The sequence below is a fragment of the Porites lutea genome, chromosome 2 (assembly GCF_958299795.1).
Source record: "Porites lutea chromosome 2, jaPorLute2.1, whole genome shotgun sequence".
Taxonomy (NCBI): domain Eukaryota; kingdom Metazoa; phylum Cnidaria; class Anthozoa; order Scleractinia; family Poritidae; genus Porites; species Porites lutea.
The window spans coordinates 7,459,899-7,484,106 of record NC_133202.1 but is presented as its reverse complement, the minus strand read 5'-3'; the positions used below and the strand labels follow the sequence as shown (position 1 = coordinate 7,484,106).

Sequence of the window (24,208 nt, the reverse complement as noted above, 5' to 3'; positions counted from 1 at the left end):
AGCAAGTTAACCGGGTTAGTTTTGAACAACCCGGTTAAAACTTCTTCAAAACATAACTTGGTTAAAAGACTTATGGACTGCAGAACAGTCCATATTTTGTGTATTTAAGTTCACGCAAGAAATGGGTGTGTGAGGCTCATATGCTTTGTGCCCGTGAGACTATTAAGCCACGCTAAACCGATATTTTGTTGACTAAAAGAGTTATAACCAGGTTAATTTTATGATGGGATGGACTCACGTTGCACGGTTATATTTTGTTGCTTGCTTAGGTTTATCATAATATTCACTTGTTTACTCACCTCAGAGTAACCTAGAAAATTTTTTCTGTATAAAAATTAACTGATAAAAAGAGATCAAGTTGGTGCTCATCTAGAATTATACAGCAAGGATCAAGCACAATAACGTTTCACAGTGACGGAAATCATTGCCACTGCAAAATCAAAAGCACATGGTTGCAACTTAGTTATGTACTGCATGTACTGTAGACTCAGAGGTAGCGGAGCATTTTGAAAACCATCCACATACCCCCACTCAAATTTTCCAAAATGACCTTTGCCCTGTTTGTTGGCACAGACAAATCTCTTTGCAATCTTGACAATGTCTAGTCTCCATAATATTATTGATTTGTAACAATGCATCAGTGGGCAGTTGTTCAGGCGGTCCTGCTTGATGGTGCTTCTTAGGTAGTTCTTGAGTCATCTTAGGACAGAATATGTGTGCTCAATGTCACAGGTTAAGTCAAATACAACCACTAGAGTTTGTGGATCTCTCCTAACAGTGTTTTTCAGCACATGGCCCCACATGCCCCCCTGCTCTGCTGCCTATGAGACTACCGGTATTCACTGTCTGGAGCCCAAAACCCGGAGCAAGCAACTCATGTCACAATGTTTTCACTGACTATATTTTTATAACTAGGAGTAATCCCAGATTAGGAAGTACGTTCGAGCTCTTTTGGGTTTACTGTCCAATGTGACGTTATTTCCTAATAAATTGATTCTGCAAAATGCTTCCTATATGTTTTTTAAAAAGAAGCAAAACGACTACGAAAAAAAGAAAAAAGTCTCACCCAGTAGGAGTCAAACCCGAAACCTTCAACGTGTAAGGGCAACGCATTATCCATTGTGCCATGCAGCCATTGCTAAAACCATATGTCAAATTAATTGTATTTAACATTTTTGTGCCCGCGGCGCAGAAAATACAGACGTACGACAAAATGAGTACCACAAAAGGTCACCCGTGAGTACCACAGGAGACCCAATTGAGTACTACAGGAGTCCCAAGATTATGTGTTGAGTTCTCCTAACGTCGAACGCAGTAATGTAAAACCATTTTGGCCAGCTTTAGAATATCTTCCAAGTCCCACAAACTAGTCAGCAAAACCAACAGACCTTTTAGTGAAGTGTAGTTTTCCTTTTTCATGTTTTATACTTTAAATAAACTCATAGACAAAGTGGAGCTTCCTTTTCCAGGAGAAAAAGTGCCCTAAAATGTATCTAAAAGTAAACCAGTTCACGAAATTGTAGCCCGCAAACAGGCTCCCAATTGGAGCAAGATGAAGAAGAAAATTGGTAGGGGGAGACTGGGAAGCTATTAGACTTCATTTTGATGCCATTCATCCATCCACTTGCTTTTTATTATCCTGTTACACGTATGTCAATAACATGTCAATAAGGCAATTTGACCTGTTAAATTATGTTGTTTTTTTGTGCTTGAATGCATCAGCTTCAATAACATTCGCACGTACTTGGGTATTTTTGATCGCTCACTTATCAACAGGAACAATCTGACCAATCAGATGGGGAGCATCAAAACAAACCCTGCAGGCTTCCCTTCCTATTTTCTCCCCCAGGCCACACTTGGCTGGCTTTTCCTGGCCGCTTTGGTCTTTTTCCCCCTGCTCCACCTGGGAGCCATGTCCCAGGCCAATAAATGCTGTGACATAGGCCTAGCAGAGGAGTTACTTACTCTGGGTTATTGGCCTGTGCTACATTTTTAAGTCAATGCTAGATGAAGTCAACTTGACTACCGGAGTTGAGTGCAATTGTACCTTTAGTACATAGTTTGGATTCTATATAGCTGGATTTTCTCTTAGTATTATTGATTTTCGTATATTTTTTATTTTTATATCTTCGTATATTTTATTTTTATTTTTTTTATTTATTTATTTTATATTATTATTAGTATTTTAATTTTTGTCCATTTATAGTAATTTGGCGCGTTCACATTTAAACGAGTCTTGCACTCATCCGTGTCATGTGGATAAATAAAATTCCGACCTACCTACCTACTTTTCTATTCCCTGACAAATACCCAGTTTGTTGCAGTATTGTTTATAATTCTCTCTAATATTATTGTCAGTTATCATTAAGTAGACCCTGATAGCTGATCACTTACTTTTTGTTGTAGCAATGGTTCTGTAGAAGATCGACATGGATACAAGATAAAGCTGTATGATGATACACTTGAAATCTTAAGACTTCTGAAGTCACAAGGAATATGCTTAGCAGCAGCCTCTCGGTGAGTCAATAATGGACAGAAAAGAAATTCGAAACACACTTGTGGTAATTTGTTGATTCCATTGGGGACCCAGGAAAAGAATCTAGGTGCTGCTTCACAGACATTACTAACTGAGGTTAGATTACATCTGCGACGCGAGCATGATTTGAATGGCAACACCATAGGATGTTGACAACAGATTCAAAAGTTAGAACTATGTATTAAATAAATAGTATCATGTGAAAGTACTGCTTAAGAGGTTTCATTTGAATGGTAACACCATAGGATTTCATCCACAGACTCAAAAGTTAGAACTACATACTAAATATATAGTACCATGTGAAAGTACTACTGAAGAGGTTTCATTTGAATGGCAACACCATAGGATGTTGACAACAGATTCAAAAGTTAGAACTATGTATGAAATAAATAGTACCATGTGAAAGTACTGCTGAAGAGGTTTCATTTGAATGGTAACACCATAGGATTTCATCCACAGACTCAAAAGTTAGAACTACATACTAAATATATAGTACCATGTGAAAGTACTACTGAAGAGGTTTCATTTGAATGGCAACACCATAGGATGTTGACAACAGATTCAAAAGTTAGAACTATGTATTAAATAAATAGTACCATGTGAAAGTACTGCTGAAGAGGTTTCATTTCTGACAGATTAAAATTTAGAACTACATACTAAATAAATAGTACCAGGTGTAAAAATACTGCTGAAGAGGTTTCATTTGAATAGTAACACCATAGGATTTCTTCCACAAATGCAAATTAAAGTTAGAACTACATACTAAATTAATAGCACCATGTGAAAGTACTACTGAAGAGGTTTCACGTGAATGGTAACACCATAGGATTTCATCCACAAATGCAAAAGTTAGAACTACATACTAAATAAATAGCACCACGTGAAAGTACTGCTGTAGAGGTTTCCGGTGAATGGTAACACCATAGGATTTCCTCCATAAATGCAAAGTTAGAACTACATACTAAATAAATATTACCATGTGAAAGTACTGCTGAAAAGGTATCATTTGAATGGTAACACCATAGGATTTTGTCTGACAAATTATAATTTAGAACTACATACTAAATAAATAGTACCATGTGTAAAAATACTGCTGAAGAGGTTTCTTTTGAATGGTAACACCATAGGATTTCTTCCACAAATCCAAAATTTAGAACTACATACTAAATAAATAGTGCCATGTGAAAGTACCTACTGAAGAGGTTTCATTTGAATGGTAACACCATAGGATTTCTTCCACCGATTCAAAAGGTCTGAGTAGGAGGGGAACGGATAAACAAGATTCACAAGGCATGAGGCCCGGTGGAGACTAGCAGCAGATTTTTATATTTAAAATAACCCACATATAAACACATCAAGGCACTGATTGTTATGAACTGTTGTTTAATTAAGTTACACTTCATTTAGATGCAGCTTCCAACTATGTGTTCGAGAATATTATCCGTAACAGACTGGCAAAAAGAAAGTGCGAAATCTCTAAGGATTCTGGGTCCCATTTCCTCCAATGTTGTGATAATTTTCTTGTTTTTAATGTGTGTTTTAACATTAAATATTAAAACACAAATTAAAAACAAGAAAATTTTATTTTAACTCTAGCTTAGTGCTAAACTACACTCTGAAAACTGACCCTTGGTATAGAAAAAAAGTTATTTTATGAACCTTACACTTATTCCTTAAATGAAGGCCGCATCCACACTAATGTGTTTTTGTTTGAAAATGCTTACATTTCGATAAGTTTAGGCCTTCCGTCCACACTAATATGCTGAGTGTTTTCATTGATAATGCATCAATTTGAAAAATGCACCTGAGAAGTGGAGCAAAACTAATTCACATATGTATTGTATGAGTGTGGACGGTCGAAAATAGTCAAAAATGAAAAGCATGACCAAAAAATATCACAGGCGTGTGTGTTTGTAGCATGCTCATTGAATTCAACTTATGTCACAACGCACAACTCTATCATTTTCAAACATTAAAGTCTGGACAGTCAAAGATGCATGATCAAAACAGTAGTGTGGATGCGAATTGATCGATGCGTTTTTGACGACAACAAAAATGCATACTTTTGAAAATGCACCAGTGTAGACAGCCCCTGGCCTAAGATTAGAGTGGCTGAAAATGTAAACGCACTGTGAGATGTTTGACCATTTGGTGTCTTACTTTAGAACCGAGGATCCTCCGGCAGCCAAGGAACTTTTGAAAGTCCTAAATATAGACTGGTATTTTTCATACAAAGAAATCTATCCTGGTTCAAAGGTTACACATTTTAAAAAGTGAGTGAATGTTGACATAGTCCCTGCAAGAAGTATTTAGTTTGCAATAAGATGCAATAGTACATTGTTTTTTTGTTTATTGATCGTTTTACGTTGGTTATTTTAAGCTGATGCAGTAGTGTATCATTTCTTTGTATCCCCTTTAGCATTCTGGGTGACCTTTGATGGAAATGTCTACTCCCTTGCACATAAACAAAAACTATTTCAAAGGGGAAAAAGAGGTTATTTACGTCAACAGCTCATCTCCCATCATTTAAAATGTGCTGTGCTTTGGAGTTTTGAGACTGTACATTGGAAGTTGTTTTTGAGCAGTGCATGTCAACCAGATGTGAGGCCATAACATAAACAAATTTAATGTATCGCTTAGTACCCTGATAGAAACAATTTGTCCGAAAATTTAGGCACAACCACTGACCAAGAATGCAAAAAGTCCCCTTCTGGTTGTCATTCATCATTCAAAAATGCCTTTGCTTAAACTTTCTCTTTTCACCATCGCAACTTCCTTTTATGGCGTCTCACATTTTAAAATGAGTTATTGTGTTGCCATCAAAAATAAGTAAATGCATGCATTCCCATGGGGGGAGGGGGTACTCGTTATGATGGCCTATGTGGGGAGGCTCCGCCCCAAAGGGGTAGGGATTTTACTCATTGAAGTATACAAAAGGGGAGGGAAATCTGTCATTTGGGTCTTTGAAAGAGCCTAAAAGGGTTAACAGATGAATTTTATGGCTTTATAAAGTCGAGAAAACGTTATATTTTTATGATTGATTCCTATTCAAAAGATAGTGCAAAAGGATACCAAAATATAAACAAGGGGGACCATTTGTCAATAGAAGGTATACGAAAGGGAAACGTTTTTCGTCAAAAATGGTACATAAAAGGGTAAGGGGTTGGACCTCGGGGCGGAGCCTTCCCGTATAAACATTTGTTGAGTACCGACCCCCGGGGATGCATGGAATAATCTACTAACCTGATATGTTATTACTGATAAGTTTATACTTCCTTTGAAATTTGTTTGTGTTTTAGATTTACCCAGGCTAGTGGAGTATCTTACTCAAATATGTTATTCTTTGACGATGAAGAGAGAAATATTCATGAGATCAGCAGACTAGGTAAGAAACCAGTTTCTCGCCACTCCTTGGAATAAAGAGGCTTTCATAACCGCTGTGTTCTCATCATCACCGTCATGTCCACAATAGCCTGTTCATCGTCGAGCGCGCGTATGAAAATAAAAACCGCGGGAGATTTATTGACCTTAAACGCAAGGTGGTAGGGAAAACAGAAAATAGACAATTTTTTGCGCTTTCGCGCTCGTTCTCGCACCTTGCGCACTGTCGAATTTTCGAGGAAAAACAGAGAAAAACGTCTGTGAACAAGCTACGTCCACTCGAGCCCGGGGCAAGTCTGTAAATGCGTACGAATTTGTGCTTTTGCATTTTTTATACGTGAAAAAGTGATGTGGTTTAAGAGAGGTGGTCGCAAGTGAAGGTTCTTCTGTTCGACTGTATTACAAAATGATGACTTATTGTTGCTTCTTCTAGGTGTTACTTGTGTTTTAGTAAGACGAGGAATGAATCTCGCTGCCCTACAAAGTGGACTAAAAGAGTATGCTGAAAAGCAGCGTAGGTGATCAAATGTTTTGTACATGGAACCATTAGGGGTTAGAGGAACTCTGTTGAAAAGGAGTTGAATTTGGAAGAAATGGTCTTTGGGGAGTTTCGGCATCGACGGCGGTGACGACAATAAACATGACAACGATTTTGTTCGTGCTTCAGACTTCTTGGTACATTTCGCTGCCGTCTGCCGTCGCTTTCGCTTATATAGAGGAGTACCACCCCTTCCCCCCCGGACAAAACGGTGGTGTGGACGCAATATCTATCGATACGTTTTCGATGACAACGAAAACGCATTAGTGTGGACAGGGCCAAAGGGTATGTAAATATCGAAAATACTGGGATGAATATTTAGCGATAAGTTCGAAATAAACTATTTTTGCTAGAAATGTTGTGTGTCGTCGTTCATGTAACTGGAAACGGCGAATTTATAGTTAATGACCTAGGCAAAAATTTTTCATTTTAACATCCCTATTCAAGAATCCGTTTAGCCTAAACTTTGAAACATATTCTTATCTTATCTGTGTGCACCTGGGGAATGAAATTAGGGGTCAACTTGTGATCAGTGCTTCAATTTTTCTTATAATAAACATTTTTACGAGGACGCCTATTTGGTAAGCAGATTTCCTAGAGGAAAAGGCTGAATAACACTTCATTCTCTTGTGCTAATTTAACGTTTACACAAGAACCTGTTTCAGCTAACTTGACAAAAATGTTACCCGCGTTATAGCCTAGTAGAAGCCCATTCACGAGTTTTTAAAATGTTTTAGAAAAAAGACTCTACCAACTGTCAAGTCTTTTTATTTATACTTGTCATTAAGAGTAAAAAAAGTCTAATTATTTTTCTTCGTGTTTCCTAAAAGTCTTCATCTTGAAGACGACTCTTTAAACGTCACGAAAACATTTATAATGCCTCAGTACAAAATACATCACTAAAACGAACACACTTTTCCATCTCAGACAAAGTTTATTTGTTTTCAACTAAAATAGAATCTCCTGCCTTCTTCACTTAAAACCGGAAGATCCATATAATTTGGCATATCTTCAGCATTGTCTACCGGAAGATGCAAAAAATTCTTATGAAGTCTTTCGAGCATTTTGCTGTTTGAAAATATTTTGAACCAAACAATCGATCGCTCGGGTCATGACGCCCGTGTAACCATCCCCTTCTCTTGACAAAAGCTGAAACCAGCCTACAAATCCATTTCTAGCACAAAACTCGTCTAGAAGAACCTTGCTTTCCAGCATTTTTCCTTGTCCGATCCAATCCACTGGTTTTCCACGCTTCGATGTGGGAATGTTCTCTATTACAAGTACCATCGGGATATTAGCGTCCTTGGGGTTCGCTTCTCGGATCTTTTCACTCCATTTTAAAACGCTTCCAAGTGGAGAAGGGCTTTTTGGCCCCCAAAACACTAAAGCGCCGACGCAATTCCGGCAAAAAACGCTGGTCATTTTAAGAAAGCGTTCGTGTTCAGCTACATCCCAAAACTGTAGCTTTACTGTGGATTCTTTCTTAGTTTGTTTGTCGATCCAAGTGATGAAATTCAAGTAAAAATCAACCCCAATCGTCGGCTTGTGATAAAAGCTAAGCGGTCGGCGTTGAATATAGTCCGAGACAAAGCCTCCCTTCTTACCGAAACCTGTGTAATCTCCGACGCACATAATTTTGAAAGTGAAATCGGTTTCTTTAGATTTCACCTCTTGAAAGATCTCTTCGTCTTGTTGCACAATCGAGTGATGCCCATCTACTTCCGATTCATGACTCATAAAACTTTGGCTTCGTTGTAGCTCTGACATCATAGTTGTAGTGCTTCGTCTCCACCAAATCGAAATTCTTGGATATTTTGATACTGCTTTATACGCACGGAATCCCACCTCCTAAAATACGGATACGACAGGAAGGAAATATAATCTTTTTCGACTACACGTCACGTCTTAAGAAGGCACGTCTTTCATCGATGTCTTTCACATTCTCTGTTATAAAGCCATAAAAGTCAATCTGTTGGACATAATAAAGCTATCAAGTATCACCCAAAGAAGACATGCGTGCGAAAAACCGAAAACCCAGTTCAATGTCCAAGAACGCCACTTTAAGACAACTTAAAGCACGCAATGACCGTCAAATGAAACGCTTGCAGCAGAAAACCTCTTGAGTAATAAACAATAAATATTTAATTCACACGATGTTGTATGAGATGGAACACATCCAAGTTTAGTGAAAGGGTTTTAGAAACGTCGCTTACGGTTAAGCAATATAAACGGGGGTTATTTCTGCGAGAGCCTTTCGTATCGATTTCTTGAACATTCCTGAAGAGTAGTCATAATTTATATCTGATTTTCTTTGCCATTAATGAAAATTCAATTTTTCTTGGTGATTTAGCATTAAATGGCATATTTAATCAATTCACTGATACTTCGCTTATGCAGATTCCGGTCTCCGATGGAAAAATCGTATTTTGTTTACCTTAAACAAAACGGGTGATATTGAAAACAATCGTATATTCACTTCTAATGTATATACGAAACAAATTCGCTATGTTCGCTAGTGGCATCATACGTCAGTTTTTAGACTTTCAAAAGGAAAAGTCCACTTACTTTACTTAATGTTGTTTTGGTTGTTTTAAATCTCTAATTACAGGCGGCGCGTTATCCTTGGATAACGAAAACAGTTTTCCTCCTTAGCAAATTAGCATAAAAATTTCATGATATTAAGAAATTACACGCAACAAATATGTAGACACTTAAGATATTAAGTAGCCCTGTCGTGAAAGCTCTCAACGTGTCTTGAGACATGATAATTTGCATGTGATGCTAAGTGCAATCGGACCAGACTACGAGTAGTCTCCCATTTTTCCTCAGGGATAGTAGAGCGAGCGAAACGCGAGCGCGCGTGAAAATAACCCCACGCGAGAAAAGGCGACACGCGGCGTGTCGCCTGGGGTGATTTTCACGCGTGCTCGCGTTTCGCTCGCTCCACTATCCCTGAGGACCAAGAGACTATAAAGGGGACAGAGAGGGCATCCCCCATATACACCCTATTCCATAGGTAATTCGTCTCGAGTTATTTATCTCAAGGGGGATTAGACAACAGCCAATCACATAGCGCGAATGTGTTCCGCGTGGATGACCCACGCTGAGAGCCACGCGTCCTTCACGAAATGACGCAGAACAAAATGGGGGAAGACGCGGAGAGCGATTTTGCTATTCCTTTTGTCGACGAAAACGACTACAGCGAGATTTCTGCGAAAGCTGTGTCAGCGAAACCGAAATTAAAAAAGAATCGCCCTTCCTCTCTTGTATAGAGCTAACAGTAGAGCAGGGAAATCCTTAACACACTGAATATTCTCTCAGGATCATTTATAATTTACAGTTTGAAGAGAGCAATTTCTGGTTTGATGTTTATTTTTTTCAGTCTTTTTAGCGATTGTTCCTACCCACCTACTTTGTCAACTGTAGGCGAACCCTCCTAAAGCTGAATTTCAAGGGACCATATTCAAGCTCAGAAAGAGAAATAAAATTTCGTCGTTGCTTATTTACGTCCACCATAAAACGCGAAATTAGGCATTTTCACGTCTTAGTTGTGCAAAAACGGGAAAGAAATGAACAAAAAAGTGTGTTGCACGTGCAAAGTTGTTTTTTTGCTAATTAAACCTATTGTTTTTAGATGTTCTAGTTGTCGTCCACGTCGTTGGATCTTAAACTCCCTAAATTGTACAAACGACCGGTTTCAATAGACCGGCGAAATTTCTCATTTTATTAAAGCACTGAGGTTACGAAAACTTCGAGTTAAACTGATTACACGGGTTGTCAAAGAGTCCAGCGATTCCTTTTTCCCAGGTGAGGGCCGACTCATTTCGCTTCAATATTCAGGAATGCTCTCGATCTTTTTACGCTTTCATTGCCTCTCGTCCGACATGTTTTGCACGGCGTTTGGTCATGCGAAACCTCCACGAAACATCCACGCCTCGCGCGAGGTAACTTTATCCCGATTCTAAAAATAACTCGAGACGAATTGCCTATGGAATAGGGTGTATATGGGGGATGGCCTCTCTGTCCCCTTATAGTCTCTTGCTGAGGACAAATGGGGGACTACTCGTAGTCTACAAGCGGACAGAGGGTGTCGCTAAGTGCGTAGAGGAAAAGAAAAACAAATATATAAAACACACATTCAAGTTTATTCAGACGTACAAAAAATCATAAATGAAGTACACTACGTCTTGCAAAGGAAACACAAGGTTAACCCTATAACGTTTCCTCCAATTAAAAGTGAAGGGAAAAATATCAACTTTACAGTCGAACCTCTCGGTACGGACACGTCTCAAATACGGACACCTCTATATTACAGACAGTTTCCAATGTCCCGACAAAATTCTCATATATTTTCTTTTAAAAAAACCTCTGTAAAACGGACTCTCTCTAGTACAGACAACGGACACTAAATCTCGGCCCCAGAGAGTAAATTCATATGAACTTAACCTCTTCATCACGGACACTGCGGTTATCAGGTGAATCCCGAATCCAGATCAGGTCAATCTGCACAGGGCGAATCCCGTCTGGCTGATGAGCTATGCAAGGTGACTTCAAAAGCCCGTCGCTTTTTATAAAACGACGATTTGCAAAAGGTGTACAGAGGAACATAACCAACTTCTTTAAGGCTTGAATAATTACAGATAGTATAAAGATCTTTTCTATTACATTTTGTACTCTAGTTGCTGTTTACTGCACTTGCAAAATAGCGAAAGACGCTTTCAGAATTGTGCTTTACGTTACAACTTTTTACATGCCGCATTGCGTGCAGTATTGCGCTGTAGCTCGTTTCGTTTAGAAATAGTGATTTTTCTACGACTGTACGTAGGTAGCTGATATGTACAGTGTTGTATGCTATTGAAAGAGAGTGTCTTTGTACTGTGAATTAATAAACTTAAATGCAGTTTAAACACGAGTGTAAGCCTGGTTTTAGCTACTGAACACTTAAAACTGTAAGTGGAGTCATAAAAGTGACGACATCATAGTGACCTCTTTTATACGGACACCTCTCTAATATGGACACTTTGCTCTACCCCTTCGGTGTACGTATTAGAGAGGTTCGACTGTATACAAATGCGTACAGACATATAGAAGCTAGAAGTGATGATAATGAGAAAAATACGATATCACAGCCAATTACAGTTAAGAAATAATTGGAACTATAGAAACTGTTTGCATATTAAAGAAAAGATTTCAACTTTCCGGCTTCTGAACTCCCACAGCAATATGGCCACCATGACGTCATGTGAAAACGCTCCATATCCTCTCCTTGAGATTGTTCTCGTAGCAGACAAGACTACCGAAAAGCACTATGTCATGACCTTAGCAACAAGGGCCTTAGTAAGGCTGGCAGTCTTTTGGGGATGGGATTAATGAGTATTCTTGGAATATTTAGTGCACAACTATCATATTTCCACTCGGGAAACGTTTTGTTGATTGGCAACTTTGTTTTCTCTTTCCATTTCTTTTTCTCAAAGTCATAACTTTCAACCGCCATTACTCTTTTATTAACGTTTCGACCACGTCCGCCTACCACATACAGAATTCCCTTCAAATACACCATGCTGCCGGAAAAGCGAGGAGAATTTAAACTTGCTATCAACTGCCATTCGTCTGCTTCTATGTTGTACACTTCACAGGTGTCAAGACTGGGAGACCCTCCTTCCGCTGATCCACCAGCGATAAAAATCTTCCCATGTGCAGCAGTGCCGCAGGCTGCCCATCTTGGCACTTTCATCTCAGTTATACGATCCCAGCTCTGATTCCCGCCACCCCCCATTCCTGAGTGTAGAGTCATAGTGTCTAGTCTATAAGGTGATGATATAGTCTCAAAGTCAGTAAGCATTAAACCACCAATAACGTACAGGTATCTGTCCATGGCGATTATACAGGCACCCGTGGCAGCCACTGGCTTACTTCCATAGCAGTGAACATCAGTCCATGTGTTTGACTTAAAGTTATACTTGGATAAGTAAAATGACGGCCTTTCCTGTAGACGCCGTGGAAGGAGCCTATTTCTCCTGGCACGGACCCATTCAGAAGGATCATCATAAACAGCAAACAGTTGCCCCCTTACAACTGCTAAACCGAAAGTCTGTCTGGTAGCCTGCCCAGTCTGATAGTCAAACGTAGTCCAGCCATTCAAAGACGGGTCAAACATTTCTGCTCTTTTATGACAGACGTTCGGCGAACTTGGGAAAACATACAGCTTTCCTTGAAAAGGGCACATTTTGTAAGGATTTGTGTTTGTGTATGTCAAATGCGTGTCCGCTAACTTATACCACTTGTCTCCGTCAGGTTCATAACAATAGGTCTCCTTGCCCATGTAAACGACTAGGTGTGTATCAGTCCAATTCCTGGGTGACTGGAAAGAACATTTTCCTTCTGCAGCGTCTTTGGCCAGCTTCAAACAGTTTGAGCACCCTGACACGAGATCATTGGCTAGAACATCACTGAGCAAATAGTCACGCGATATAAAGGACAATCTCACGTATCGAAATAATTCTTCGAACTTCCCTTTCCGCTCGCTTTTGCTATGTTGAATCCACCTTACTATGGCCTTGAATATGACATCTTCGGTACTAACAGCTACGTCATCCCTGCAAATCCACTCCACCACTTGCTGGTTATCCAAAAAAAGAAAATCTTGAGATTCACTCACAGCGGTAAAGTTTGATAGGATAAATTGCCTAGTCTTGATTGTCAGCTCTTGGCATCGATATTGCTCAGCAAAATAATAAATTGACATACAATTTGAAGATGTTAATGTTTCCTGCACTAAATATTTTTCAGAGAATGTTTTCAATCTGTCGAGAAGCAAATATTCCGCTGCCTCGATCAGCTCTTTCGCATTTTCTGGACCAGTTATTTCAACACTACCAGATCGTACAAACTCTAAAACATCTCTCATACATGCCTCTGTGATGTGCTGTAACAGAACAATTCCTTCTTTGTTCTCCCTCATGTCGCTGTTGAGAAGAGTAGAAAAGAAATCGCTTGAAGCCGCAATTTCATTTCTACTTACTCTCATCTCTTTGCCGTGTTTAAGGATTAAAGTGAAATCGTTGTCACCTTCTTTGGGCTGCATTTTTGCGCGAACCAAGAACGAGAAGTCCAAAGACTACTGCAAAGCTGATTTGAAACAACGTGTATTGTTTTTTATAACAATATTTCGGCTGGCCATACCAGCCTTCTTCAGGTTTACAGATGTTACTGAACTTATGTAGCAATCACAATATTATATAAATGGAGAACGTCGCAATAAAAGGGAGAGGCGGAAATGACGTACAACATAAAAACTGGAATGGAAAAATACTAAGGATATGGATTACAATAATTCGTCACGGCGGTTTAGGCCATGAGGTTTAATAAAGAGTCATGGCCTTATCTATCAAATGCGACTCCCTGGCCTTATGAACTGAGTCACGTGAGGAATGAATTTTCTCTAGTGGGATTAACTGCATGTCAGTATGAGAATGGTTAGAGTAAGAGAGAAAGTGTTCAGAAACAGTAGTGGGTTTAGATTTAATGTTAGACTACGAGTAGTCCCCCATTTTCCTCAAGGATAGTAGAGCGAGCGAAACGCGAGCGCGCGTGAAAATCACCCCTAGCGAGAAATGACGACACGCGGCGGGGAGAGGGAAAAATGAACAATTCGTCAAGCCACAATCATGACTGACAGCTCTATGACGTACACACCATCATAGACTCTCAAGCAGTCTCTTATTTTTCTTTGCAAAGTTATAGTTACTGCACGCGAAACCTAAGAACGTAGACTACGAGTAGTCCCCCATTTTTCCTCAAGAATAGTAGAGCGAGCGAAACGCGAGCGCGCCTGAAAATCACCCCACGCGAGAAAAGGCGACACGCGACGGAGAGAGAGAAAAATTTTTTCGCCGCGTGTCGCCTTTTCTCGCGTGGGGTGATTTTCACGCGCGCTCGCGTTTCGCTCGCTCTACTATCCTTGACGAAAAATGGAGGACTACTCGTAGTCTAATTTAATGTTAGTTTTGTCGACTGCACGTCTGTGTTCGTTAAATCTGTCCTTGAGACGTCGCTTAGTTTCACCTATATATTGTAAATTACAACGGTTACATTGAACCATGTAGATCACATTTTTAGTGTTACAAGTAATGTGCGAAGTGATGAAGCGTTTGAAACATTGACTGACTAAAATGGACTTTTGGCGACACATATGTCAAGTGAGAACAGTGCAAAGAGAAGAACTGTGTGGGTCATTAATTCGTCAAACCACAATCATGACTGACAGCTCTATGACGTACACACCATCATAGACTCTCAAGCAGTCTCTTATTTTTCTTTGCAAAGTTATAGTTAATGCACGCGAAACCTAAGAACAGCTGTTTCACAAGTCGTACGAGTGGGAAGTAATCATTTTCTCCTCGGTCCAATATAAAAGTAGTTCCAATAAACAAGGTTGTAAGAATTGAGGAAATGATCACACATAATACCCCTCCGTGATCCTCGCCAACAAAAGTACCAACCTCGTCCCCAGGGCGCTTTTCCCTGGCTCTACAAAGCCCTCACGTGGACAGCATCTCGGTACAAATTAGCCTGACAAAAGAGCCGACATTTTGCGACGCAACACTGGTTTCCCCGTGAAGTGAAGTCTGAGAAACGACTGCTGAAATTTCATACTGATGACGTATCAATACCCAGATCTAGGTAGTGCTTTCGATTAGTTGAAGCAAATTCCCTTCACAGCACGGATCAATTAGAAGAACTACCCAGATCTGGGTAGTAACACGTTATCAGTATGGAATTTCGAGGGGAAACCAGTTGTGGCGTCGCGAAATGTCGGCTGTTTTCTCAGGCTAAGTGCAAATTTATTGGAACTATAGAAAGTGTTTGCATATTAAAGAAAAGATTTCAACTCCCAGGCTTCTGAACTCCCACAGGAATATGATTTGTTTGGAAAACCAACATGGCCACCGTTTTATTGTTTTGGAACACCTATATGGCCGCCATGATGTCATGTGAAAACGCTCCATATTTTTAGTCCTCATCCTCTCCCTGAGATTGTTCTCGTAGCAGACAAGACTACCGAAAAGCACTCTGTCGTGACCATAGCAACAAGGGCCATAGTGACCCTTGCTGTCTTTTGAGGATGGGTTTAACGAGTATTCTTGGAATACAAAGTGTGCAACTGTCATATTTCCACTCATGAGACGTTTTGTCGATTGGCAACTTTGTTTTCTCCTTCCATTTCTTTTCCTCAAAGTCATAACTTTCAACTGCCGTTACTCTTTTATTAAAGTTTAGATCACGTCCGCGTCCGCCTACCACATACAGAATTCCCTTCAAATACACCATGCTGCCGTAAAGGCGAGGAGAATTTAAACGTGCTATCAACTGCCATTCGTCTGCTTCTATGTTGTACACTTCACAGCTCACACAGTAACACCCTCCCCTCACCAATCCACCGGCGATAAAAATCTTCCCATGTGCAGCAGTGCCACAGGCTCCCTCTCTTGGCTTTTTCATCTCTGTTATACGATCCCAGCTCAGATTGCCGCCATCCCGCATTCCTGAGTGTAGACTCATAGTGTCTATTCTATAAGGTGGTGATATACTGTCAAGGTCAGTAAGCATTAAACCAACAATAACGTACAGGTATGTGTCCATGGCGATTATACAGGCACCCGTGGCAGCCACTGGCTTACTTCCATAGCAGTGAACATCAGTCCATGTGTTTGACTTAAAGTTATACTTGGATAAGTAAAATTTTGGCCCTCCCTGTAGAAGCCGTGGAATGAGCCCATCTCTACCTCTGCCACAATACCATTCAGAACGATCATCATGAACAGCAAACAGTTGCCCCCTTACAACTGCTAAACCAAAAGTCTGTGTGGAAGCCTGTCCAGTCTGATAGTCAAACGTAGTCCAGCCATTCAAAGACGGGTCAAACGTTTCTGCTCTGCTCTGACAGACATTCTGCGAATTTGGGAAAACATACAACTTTCCTTGACAAGAGCACATTTTGTAAGGACCTGAGCCGTAAAAATTTGTGTTTATGTATGTCAAGTGCGTGTCCGCTAACTCATACCACTTGTCTCCGTCAGGTTCATAACAATACGTCTCCTTGCCCATGTAAACGACTAGGTGTGTATCAGTCCCCACTCTGGGTGACTGGAAAGGACATTTTCCCTCTACAGCTTCTTTGGTAAGCTTCAAACAACTTGAGCACCCTGAAACGAGATCATTGGCTAGAACATCACTGAGCAAATAGTCACGCGATATAAAGAACAATCTCACGTATCGAAATAATTCTTCGAACTTCCCTTTCCGCTCGCTTTTGCTATGTTGAATCCACCTTACTATGGCCTTGAATATGACATCTTCTGTACTAACAGCTACGTCATCCCTGAAAATCCACTCCACCACTTGCTGGTTATCCAAACAAAGAAAATCTTGACATTCAGTCACAGCGGTAAAGTTTGATAGGATAAATTGCCTAGTCTTCATTGTCAGCTCTTGGCATCGATATTGCTCAGCAAAATAATAAATTGTCATACAATTTGAAGATGTTAATGTTTCCTGCACTAAATATTTTTCAGAGAATGTTTTCAATCTGTCGAGGAGTAAATATTCCGCTGCCTCGATCAGCTCTTTCGCATTCTCTAGAGTAGTTATTTCAACACTACCAGATCGTACAAACTCTAACACATCTCTCATACCTGCCTCTGTGATGTGCTCTAACCGAACAGTTCCTTCTTTGTTCTCCCTCATGTCGCTGTTGAGAAGAGTAGAAAAGAAATCGCTTGAAGCCGCAATTTCATTTCTACTTACTCTCATCTCTTTGCCGTGTTTAAGGATTAAAGTGAAATCGTTGTCACCTTCTTTGGGCTGCATGTTTGCGCGAACGTTTGAAACATTGACTGACTAAAAGGGACTTTTGGCGGCGGTTCACTCCCGGAAGAACATATGAAAAGTGAGAACAGCGGAAAGAGAAGAATTCGTCAAACCCTCTCTCCTCCGCAGAGGCCTCTTTGTGTTGTGGGGAGGCTGGGGAGAAAAAAAAGAGAGCGCGCGGGGCACGATGGGAAGGGGGAAGAGAGAAGAGAGCCGTTTCCCCCTTCCCATCGTCCCCCGCGCGCTTTCTATTTTTTCGATAATTGATATTTTGATGGGGACACCCAGCGGGAGCCTCTGCGGAGGAGAGAGCGTCAAACCACAATCATGACTGACAGCTCTATGACGTACAGACCATTGCATTATTTATTTCGAAATTAATTCACTCAGTAAAGGAGCTGTGTCACGAAATTCAGCCAAATTAGGAAATTACAAAATGCCCGCGGTTAAATTAAGAGAAACATAAAAATAACCGCTTAAAACTTTAAAGGAAGGTTAAAATAACATAACAGAAACAACAGATGCCAGGGATGTGCAAAACTGAAGAAGATTGAAAAGGATTGAAATTAGGATTTTTGACAACTGTTCTGACAGCCTAACAGTTTTTTTTAAAGTTGATCCCTGCTGCTTGCAACGTCAGAAATAATGCTCAGGAGACTTAATTGTTTGTCTCGGATCTCTGATTTTGTCATTTACCTGTAATTTCTTTGCTTACTTTAAGTTCCATAACGACTGAGGGTGAGTGATTGGCAAAAACAAAATGAACTGGACTGCCGTGACACAGCCCCTTTAAGCGGGTGAAAGATCTCTTTGCATGTAGATCTTCAAAAAGACGGTATACAAAAGAAGAAACAGTGGCCAGACTTTAGTTTAAGTAATGGTACAGGTTGGTACAATCTCACGCCGGCGAATTTTTCAGGTTAGTCATCTGCCTCTACGATGCAAGAGCATTACTGGAACTTACTCTCTTACTCTTACTCAATGCGGAAGTAGTGAAACCTTTTGTTGTGGCGGAAAGGCTTTTATTTTTAGCCGTGTAATTCTAACGGAGGACTAAGTGTTCAAAATACCGTGACTTCTGTTTAGCTGGTTGTCCAGCGAATTTCAGAAAATAAACAGTTTTTAATATTCTCTTCCTTAGCTGTTTATTGCGTGAGAAAAAGTCCACGGATTCATTAACTAACTTCCAATAATAGCTTTTCATTGATTTAATCTATTCTTGTTTTTCATATTGTTAGAACCATGTTCCTAACGCTCAACCTATATTTGCCCATTCTGGTAGTGCTTAGGGTTTCCATAAAAAATGCCGTGATCTCTGTTTTAGTATGGTCACATTGCTCTCCCTTACAGGTTTAATCTTAAATTTCCGTCAAGCTTTTAAATAGGAGTCCCCCCCCCCCCGCTCCCTCCGGGGTGCCACTCCACGGACTTTAAAGAAAACTAAGAGAATGCTAACGGCCTGAAGACTTGCTAGTGGCCTAGAAGGCGCAATGATTCATTCTAAGCTTTATCCTATTTCTGAAGTCCTCGCTATAAAATAGAGGCAAAGTGCAAAAACCGTAAATACTCGAATTAGCGCCGAGCTTTAAATAAGCGCCCCTCTTCGAATTAGCGCCTCTCCTTTGGTCAAAATTTGGATAAGCGCCCTCCCCCCCCCCCCCCCTTCCCCCGAGAAAAAACGAGGTTCGGTACTCGGTACGATGTACGAGACGTATACGGTACTTTTAATGAATGTGACGTTCGTAATACCTTATAACAGGAGCCCATCATGGGCTCCTGCTTATTATAGGAAATTAACGCTCCATGAAATTGAGGTACTGGAAATTAACACGACGTAAATTAACGCCAATTTAATGGGAAACGACTTTCGAAAGAGAAGGTACAATTTCATAACAAAGGAAATTAACTCGATTAATTACACGAAATGAAAGGAGAAGATATTGATATCACCTCTGACACCGACAACGATAAAGATGAACTCGAAATATTGTAAACCTTCGCCTTAGCTTTTGTGAAAGATGAAAAATAAAGGGTAACTGGAAAGGAAGAAAGCTTGTAGTTAATGTTTTTTAGGTGTCAAGAATGTCTGCACAGGTTCCAAAATTCGGGTTAAAATACTGGAAATTAAGAGCGCGAAAATTAACGCTCAACAAAATTAACGCGACGTAAATTAACGCGAATTTTAACGATTCGCGTTAATTTCATGGAGCGTTAATTTCCTATGATAAGGTAGTAAAAAATTAATGTTCTTCAAAATCGTACAGGTTTGCTTCTCGTATCCTCAATAGAAATGTCCATGTGAGCACATAGGTGCTTCACTTACTATGTTACAGTTTGGGTAAAATAGAAATAAAGCAGTACTGCCAAATTGATTAACGAAATAAGCGCCCCTCTTCGAATTAGCACCTCCCCTTTTGCCTTTGAAAATTAAATAAGCGCCCCGGGCGCTAATTCGAGCATTTACGGCATGAGTGTTTATTCAAGCCTTGGAACAACTTAGAAATGGCCTAATTTTGCAATGGACAACTTCTAAAACAACGGACTGCAAGTATCTGATAGAGGCAACTAAATCATGACGTGGCATGCAGTGACGATTTTTAGCAACTTATGCAGTAAAAAGGAGAACCTTAAAAATTTTAGCTTTCCTGACTGACTGCTACAAAAGTTGATATCATCACTACAAGGCCACTGACAAGAGTATTTCCTTTTTAGAGACTAGATAGAAAATATTCTAGATGTCAAGCCTTTCTGGAGCTGACCCACACGAGTCTGCACAGATAGTCAAAGCAATAATGAAGGAAACACTGAAATAAGTACATGCACTCAAGGGAGTACATGTGGTACATTCCCCTTGTACAGAACCATATAACTCTTTGTCACTCCCTTCATCTCTTGCTACTATGCATGATCCAGTGCCTATTTTAATTTCAGTGTTTGCTTCGCTATTGTTTGGCCATCTTCTCGGAACTATGGTTCAGTTCCAGAAATGCATGACTTCTTGTTAACCTTCAAAGTAGCCAGGTAATTTCCCAGGGGTGGGGGGGGGGGGGGGGGTGCTCCGGATTTGTTGGGTTTAAAAATTTTCGATGTCGGGATTTTTTTTTTCCCAAGTATTTTTTGGGTAACTTTATTTAAGTGGGGATTTTTTTTGAGTATTGAAACTAATGTTTCTATTTTTCGTGTTGTATCATTTAATGCTTTCTGGATCGAAATTTTTATGGCTCGGAAATTCGGCATATTCCCACTTTAATGAAGCGTTTTGATTTAAACGGTCAGGTATCAATAAAATAATCATATTGTTTATTGATGTGTTATAAAAGATTGTCATGCTAGGAAAAGGATTAATAACTTAACTGTTTATTAAAGACACGATAAACTCAGTGAACTCCTCGGTTTTTGACACAACCTTGCTTTATTGAGTAAAAGAGCATCGCTTGCATCAGGAGCCCATCAAATGGAGCCTCCATCTCCCATACAAGCCCTTGGAGCCAACCCTTTCGTTCCCAGGGGAGACTTCGCACGCTGACGGTGGGAAGAGCCAATCACAACGACGAAATGACACTGCTATTGTACTTCATCAAACAACAGGAAATTCGGTGTTGACAGGCCAAACACAATCATAAGCTAGTGAATCGTGACTTAAGCGTTTTCATCCCTCAGAGATTTTCTTTCTTTTCTTTCTAGCCGATAGATTATACTGTGGAGAGTTTTAAACTCTGACTATGTTAATCTTTATTTTGGCTGCTTGTCTCACATTAAGAGACCATGAAGCTGGTCTGTTAAATGCATAATGATTAACTACTACCTGCAGTCTGTAGTTCTGACAGGATTCGTTTTCTTTAGCCAATTTTTTTGAGCGTTAAGGTTATTATTTCGGCTAAATGACTCAACATTAATCAAATTTCTAGTTTTTCAAGTTTTTTTTTTCCGAAATCCGTTTATCTGAAAAAATACTTGTGGTCCTTGTGGTTGTTTTGTCCTTCAGCTAGTGTGATGATTCCCTGCTATGTTTTGTAACGCCGGGCCCAGCCATTGTTTTCTCACAAAAAAGTGATCTACAGATGCGAATTCGAAGGAAAGAACTGAGCCTAAACTTCTACATCAACTGCTGAGAATTTTTCTGTCAGTCAATCATAATTCTTTTGTCACAGATACAATCCATTTTGATTTTCTTGAGACAAGTGGGTCTTTGGACTGGAGCGCTATGTCACAAATTCCTCCGTTAGCAAATTACTTTTGAGTTTTTCCGAGATAATAAAATAGAAATTAACTTTTTTCAAGACACCATGAACCATGAGCTCCTGCTTTTTTAAACAAAATGAAGACCAAAACTCAAAATTCACAAAAAACCTAATACAGCTGTTTTTTTGGCTGTATTTATGAACTTGTACACGTTGTCGTTGTCACTTGCAACACTTGCACGTGTTTGTAAGTGTAAACTTTGAAATTAATTTTAAAAAACCGTTTGTATAATGAGCATTATCCGAGCATTTTAGTAACTTTTTTGGGGGAGACCGAGCATTTTAGTGAGGTAAATGGAGCATTAAGGTGGAGCATTTTAGTAGGGAAGCAAAAGCATAATGTACAAAAGCCTATTTCCCTCTCGTTCGCTTCGGATACGTCACCGAAGTGAATTGTCCGAGAGGGACTGGGAAAACGCCGTACAGGGACCAGGCAACTCCTTGGCGACTCCCTGAGATTGTTCTCGTCACTAAGGTCCGCGGAGAAGACTACCGAAGACCACTCTGTCATGACCTTAGCAACAAGGGCCATAGCAACGCTGGCAGTCTTTTGGGGATGGGTTTAACGAGTATTCTTGGAATCTTTAGTGCGCAACTATCATATTTCCATTCGGGAAGCATTTTGTTGATTGGCAACTTTGTTTTCTTTTTCCATGTCTTTTCCTCAAAGTCATAACTTTCAACTGTCATTCCTCTTTCAACTCTCATTCCTCTTCCATCGCAGGTTCTACCAACCATCACATACAAAGATCCCTTCAAATACACCATGCTACCAGAAACGCGAGGAGAATTTAAACTTGCTATCAACTGCCATTCGTCTGCGTCTACGTTGTAAACTTCACAGGTCAAAGTATGATGCCCATAGCTCGCTAGCGATCCACCAGCGATAAAAATCTTCCCATGAGCAGCAGTGCCACAGGCGTGGCATCTTGGCAAGTTCATCTCTGTTATACGATCCCAGCTCTGATTCCCACCATCCCGCATTCCTGAGTGTAGAGTCATAGTGTCTAGTCTATAAGGTGGTGATATAGTCTTGCGGTCAGTAGGCATTAAACCACCAATAACGTACAGGTATCTGTCCATGGCGATTATACAGGCACCTATGGCAGCCACTGGCTTACTTCCATTGCAATGAACATCGGTCCATCTTTTCCATTTAAAGTTATACTTGGATACTGAGTAAAATGACGGCCTTTCCGACAGCCGCCGTGGAATGCGAAAGTCACGGACACGTTCAGAACGATCTTCATAAAGAGCAAACAGTTGCCCCCTTACCACTGCTAAACGGTAAGTCTCTCTGGAAGTCTGTCCAGTCTGATAGTCAAAGGTAGTCCAGCCATTCAAAGACGGGTCAAACATTTCTGCTCTTTTGGGGCAGACATTCAGCGAACCTGGGAAAACATACAGCTTTCCTTGGAAAGAGCACATTTTGTAACTATTTGGAAATTTGTATGCCAAATGCGTGTCCGCTAACTTATACCACTTGTCTCCGTCAGGTTCATAACAAAAGGTCTCCTTGCCCATGTAAACGACTAGATGCGTATCGGTCCAATTTCTGGGTAACTGGAAAGAACATTTTCCTTGGACAGCGTCTTTGGCCAGCTTCAAACAACTTGAGCATCCTGAAACGAGATCATTGGCTAGAACACCACCGATCAAATAGTCACGCGATATAAAGGACAATCTCACGTATCGAAATAATTCTTCGAACGTCTTTTTCCGCTCGCTTTTGCTATGTTGAATCCACCTTACTATGGCCTTGAATATGACATCTTCTGTACTAACAGCTACGTCATCCCTGCAAATCCACTCCACCACTTGCTGGTTATCCAAAGAAAGAAAACCTTGAGATTCAGTCACAGCGGCAAAGTTTGATAGGATAAATTGCCTAGTCTTGATTGTCAGCTCTTGGCATCGATATTGCTCAGCAAAATAATATATTGACATACAATTTGAAGATGTTAATGTTTCTACTAAATATTTTGCAGAGAATATTTTCAATCTGTCGAGAAGTAAATATTCCGCTGCCTCGATCAGCTCTTTCGCATTCTCTAGAGTAGTTATTTCAACACTACCAGATCGTACAAACTCTAACACATCTCTCATACATGCCTCTGTGATGTGCTCTAACCGAACAGTTCCTTCTTTGTTCTCCCTCATGTCGCTGTTGAGAAGGGTAGAAAAGAAATCGCTTGAAGCCGCAATTTCATTTCTACTTACTCTCATCTCTTTGCCGTGTTTAAGGATTAAAGTGAAATCGTTGTCACCTTCTTTGGGCTGCATTTTTGCGCGAACGTTTGAAACATTGACTGACTAAAAGGGACTTTTGGCGGCGTTTCACTGGATGAACATGGTGCAAAGTGCGAGCAATTTAAAGGGAAGAACGCTAATATGTGGGTCATTCTTCAAACCACAACCATGTCTGACAACTCTATGACGTACACACCATCGCATTATTTTGTTGGAAATGAAGTCACCCCTAGAGCGGGTGAAAGAATCTCTTTGCATGCAGATCTTGAAAAAGACGGTATACAACTGAAGACGACGTCGAAACGGTGGCCAGACCTAAGTTTAAGTAATGTGTAATTATTCAAGTTAGTCATAGGCCTCCATGATGCAAAAGCATTGGCTTTCTCACTCTCA

General features: G+C 40.2%; 5 protein-coding genes across 5 annotated transcripts in view; 1 reads left to right on the top strand and 4 right to left on the bottom strand.

Moving 5' to 3' along the window:
- LOC140927594 (magnesium-dependent phosphatase 1-like) overlaps window positions 1-6,811 on the top strand; it is a 16,092-nt gene extending 9,281 nt beyond the window's left edge. Inside the window, exons 3-6 of the mRNA XM_073377269.1 lie at window positions 2,407-2,517; window positions 4,702-4,809; window positions 5,836-5,921; window positions 6,351-6,811. Of these exons, the coding sequence (XP_073233370.1) occupies window positions 2,407-2,517; window positions 4,702-4,809; window positions 5,836-5,921; window positions 6,351-6,439 (394 nt within the window). The 3' untranslated portion in view covers window positions 6,440-6,811. The remainder of the gene's footprint in view (window positions 1-2,406; window positions 2,518-4,701; window positions 4,810-5,835; window positions 5,922-6,350) is intronic.
- Window positions 6,812-7,207: 396 nt separating this feature from the next.
- Window positions 7,208-8,534, bottom strand: LOC140927593 (ras-related protein Rab-38-like). Its single transcript, XM_073377268.1, has one exon. It carries the CDS (start codon window positions 8,223-8,225, stop codon window positions 7,500-7,502), a length of 726 nt encoding a protein of 241 aa, XP_073233369.1. The 5' UTR covers window positions 8,226-8,534; the 3' UTR covers window positions 7,208-7,499.
- Window positions 8,535-11,718: 3,184 nt separating this feature from the next.
- LOC140926556 (kelch-like protein 11) lies at window positions 11,719-13,731 on the bottom strand. Its single transcript, XM_073376283.1, has one exon. It carries the CDS (start codon window positions 13,537-13,539, stop codon window positions 11,767-11,769), a length of 1,773 nt encoding a protein of 590 aa, XP_073232384.1. The 5' UTR covers window positions 13,540-13,731; the 3' UTR covers window positions 11,719-11,766.
- A 1,781-nt stretch (window positions 13,732-15,512) lies between these two features.
- On the bottom strand, window positions 15,513-17,324 carry LOC140925539 (kelch-like protein 11). The gene has a single exon (XM_073375479.1). It carries the CDS (start codon window positions 17,322-17,324, stop codon window positions 15,513-15,515), a length of 1,812 nt encoding a protein of 603 aa, XP_073231580.1.
- A 4,748-nt stretch (window positions 17,325-22,072) lies between these two features.
- Window positions 22,073-23,848, bottom strand: LOC140925538 (kelch-like protein 11). The gene has a single exon (XM_073375478.1). It carries the CDS (start codon window positions 23,846-23,848, stop codon window positions 22,073-22,075), a length of 1,776 nt encoding a protein of 591 aa, XP_073231579.1.
- Window positions 23,849-24,208: the final 360 nt, after the last annotated feature.

Coding starts and splice junctions, on each gene's coding strand:
- LOC140927593 (XM_073377268.1), bottom strand. CDS start 8,225: ATGATGTCAGAGCTACAACGAAGCCAAAGTTTTATGAGTCATGAATCG.
- LOC140926556 (XM_073376283.1), bottom strand. CDS start 13,539: ATGCAGCCCAAAGAAGGTGACAACGATTTCACTTTAATCCTTAAACAC.
- LOC140925539 (XM_073375479.1), bottom strand. CDS start 17,324: ATGCAGCCCAAAGAAGGTGACAACGATTTCACTTTAATCCTTAAACAC.
- LOC140925538 (XM_073375478.1), bottom strand. CDS start 23,848: ATGCAGCCCAAAGAAGGTGACAACGATTTCACTTTAATCCTTAAACAC.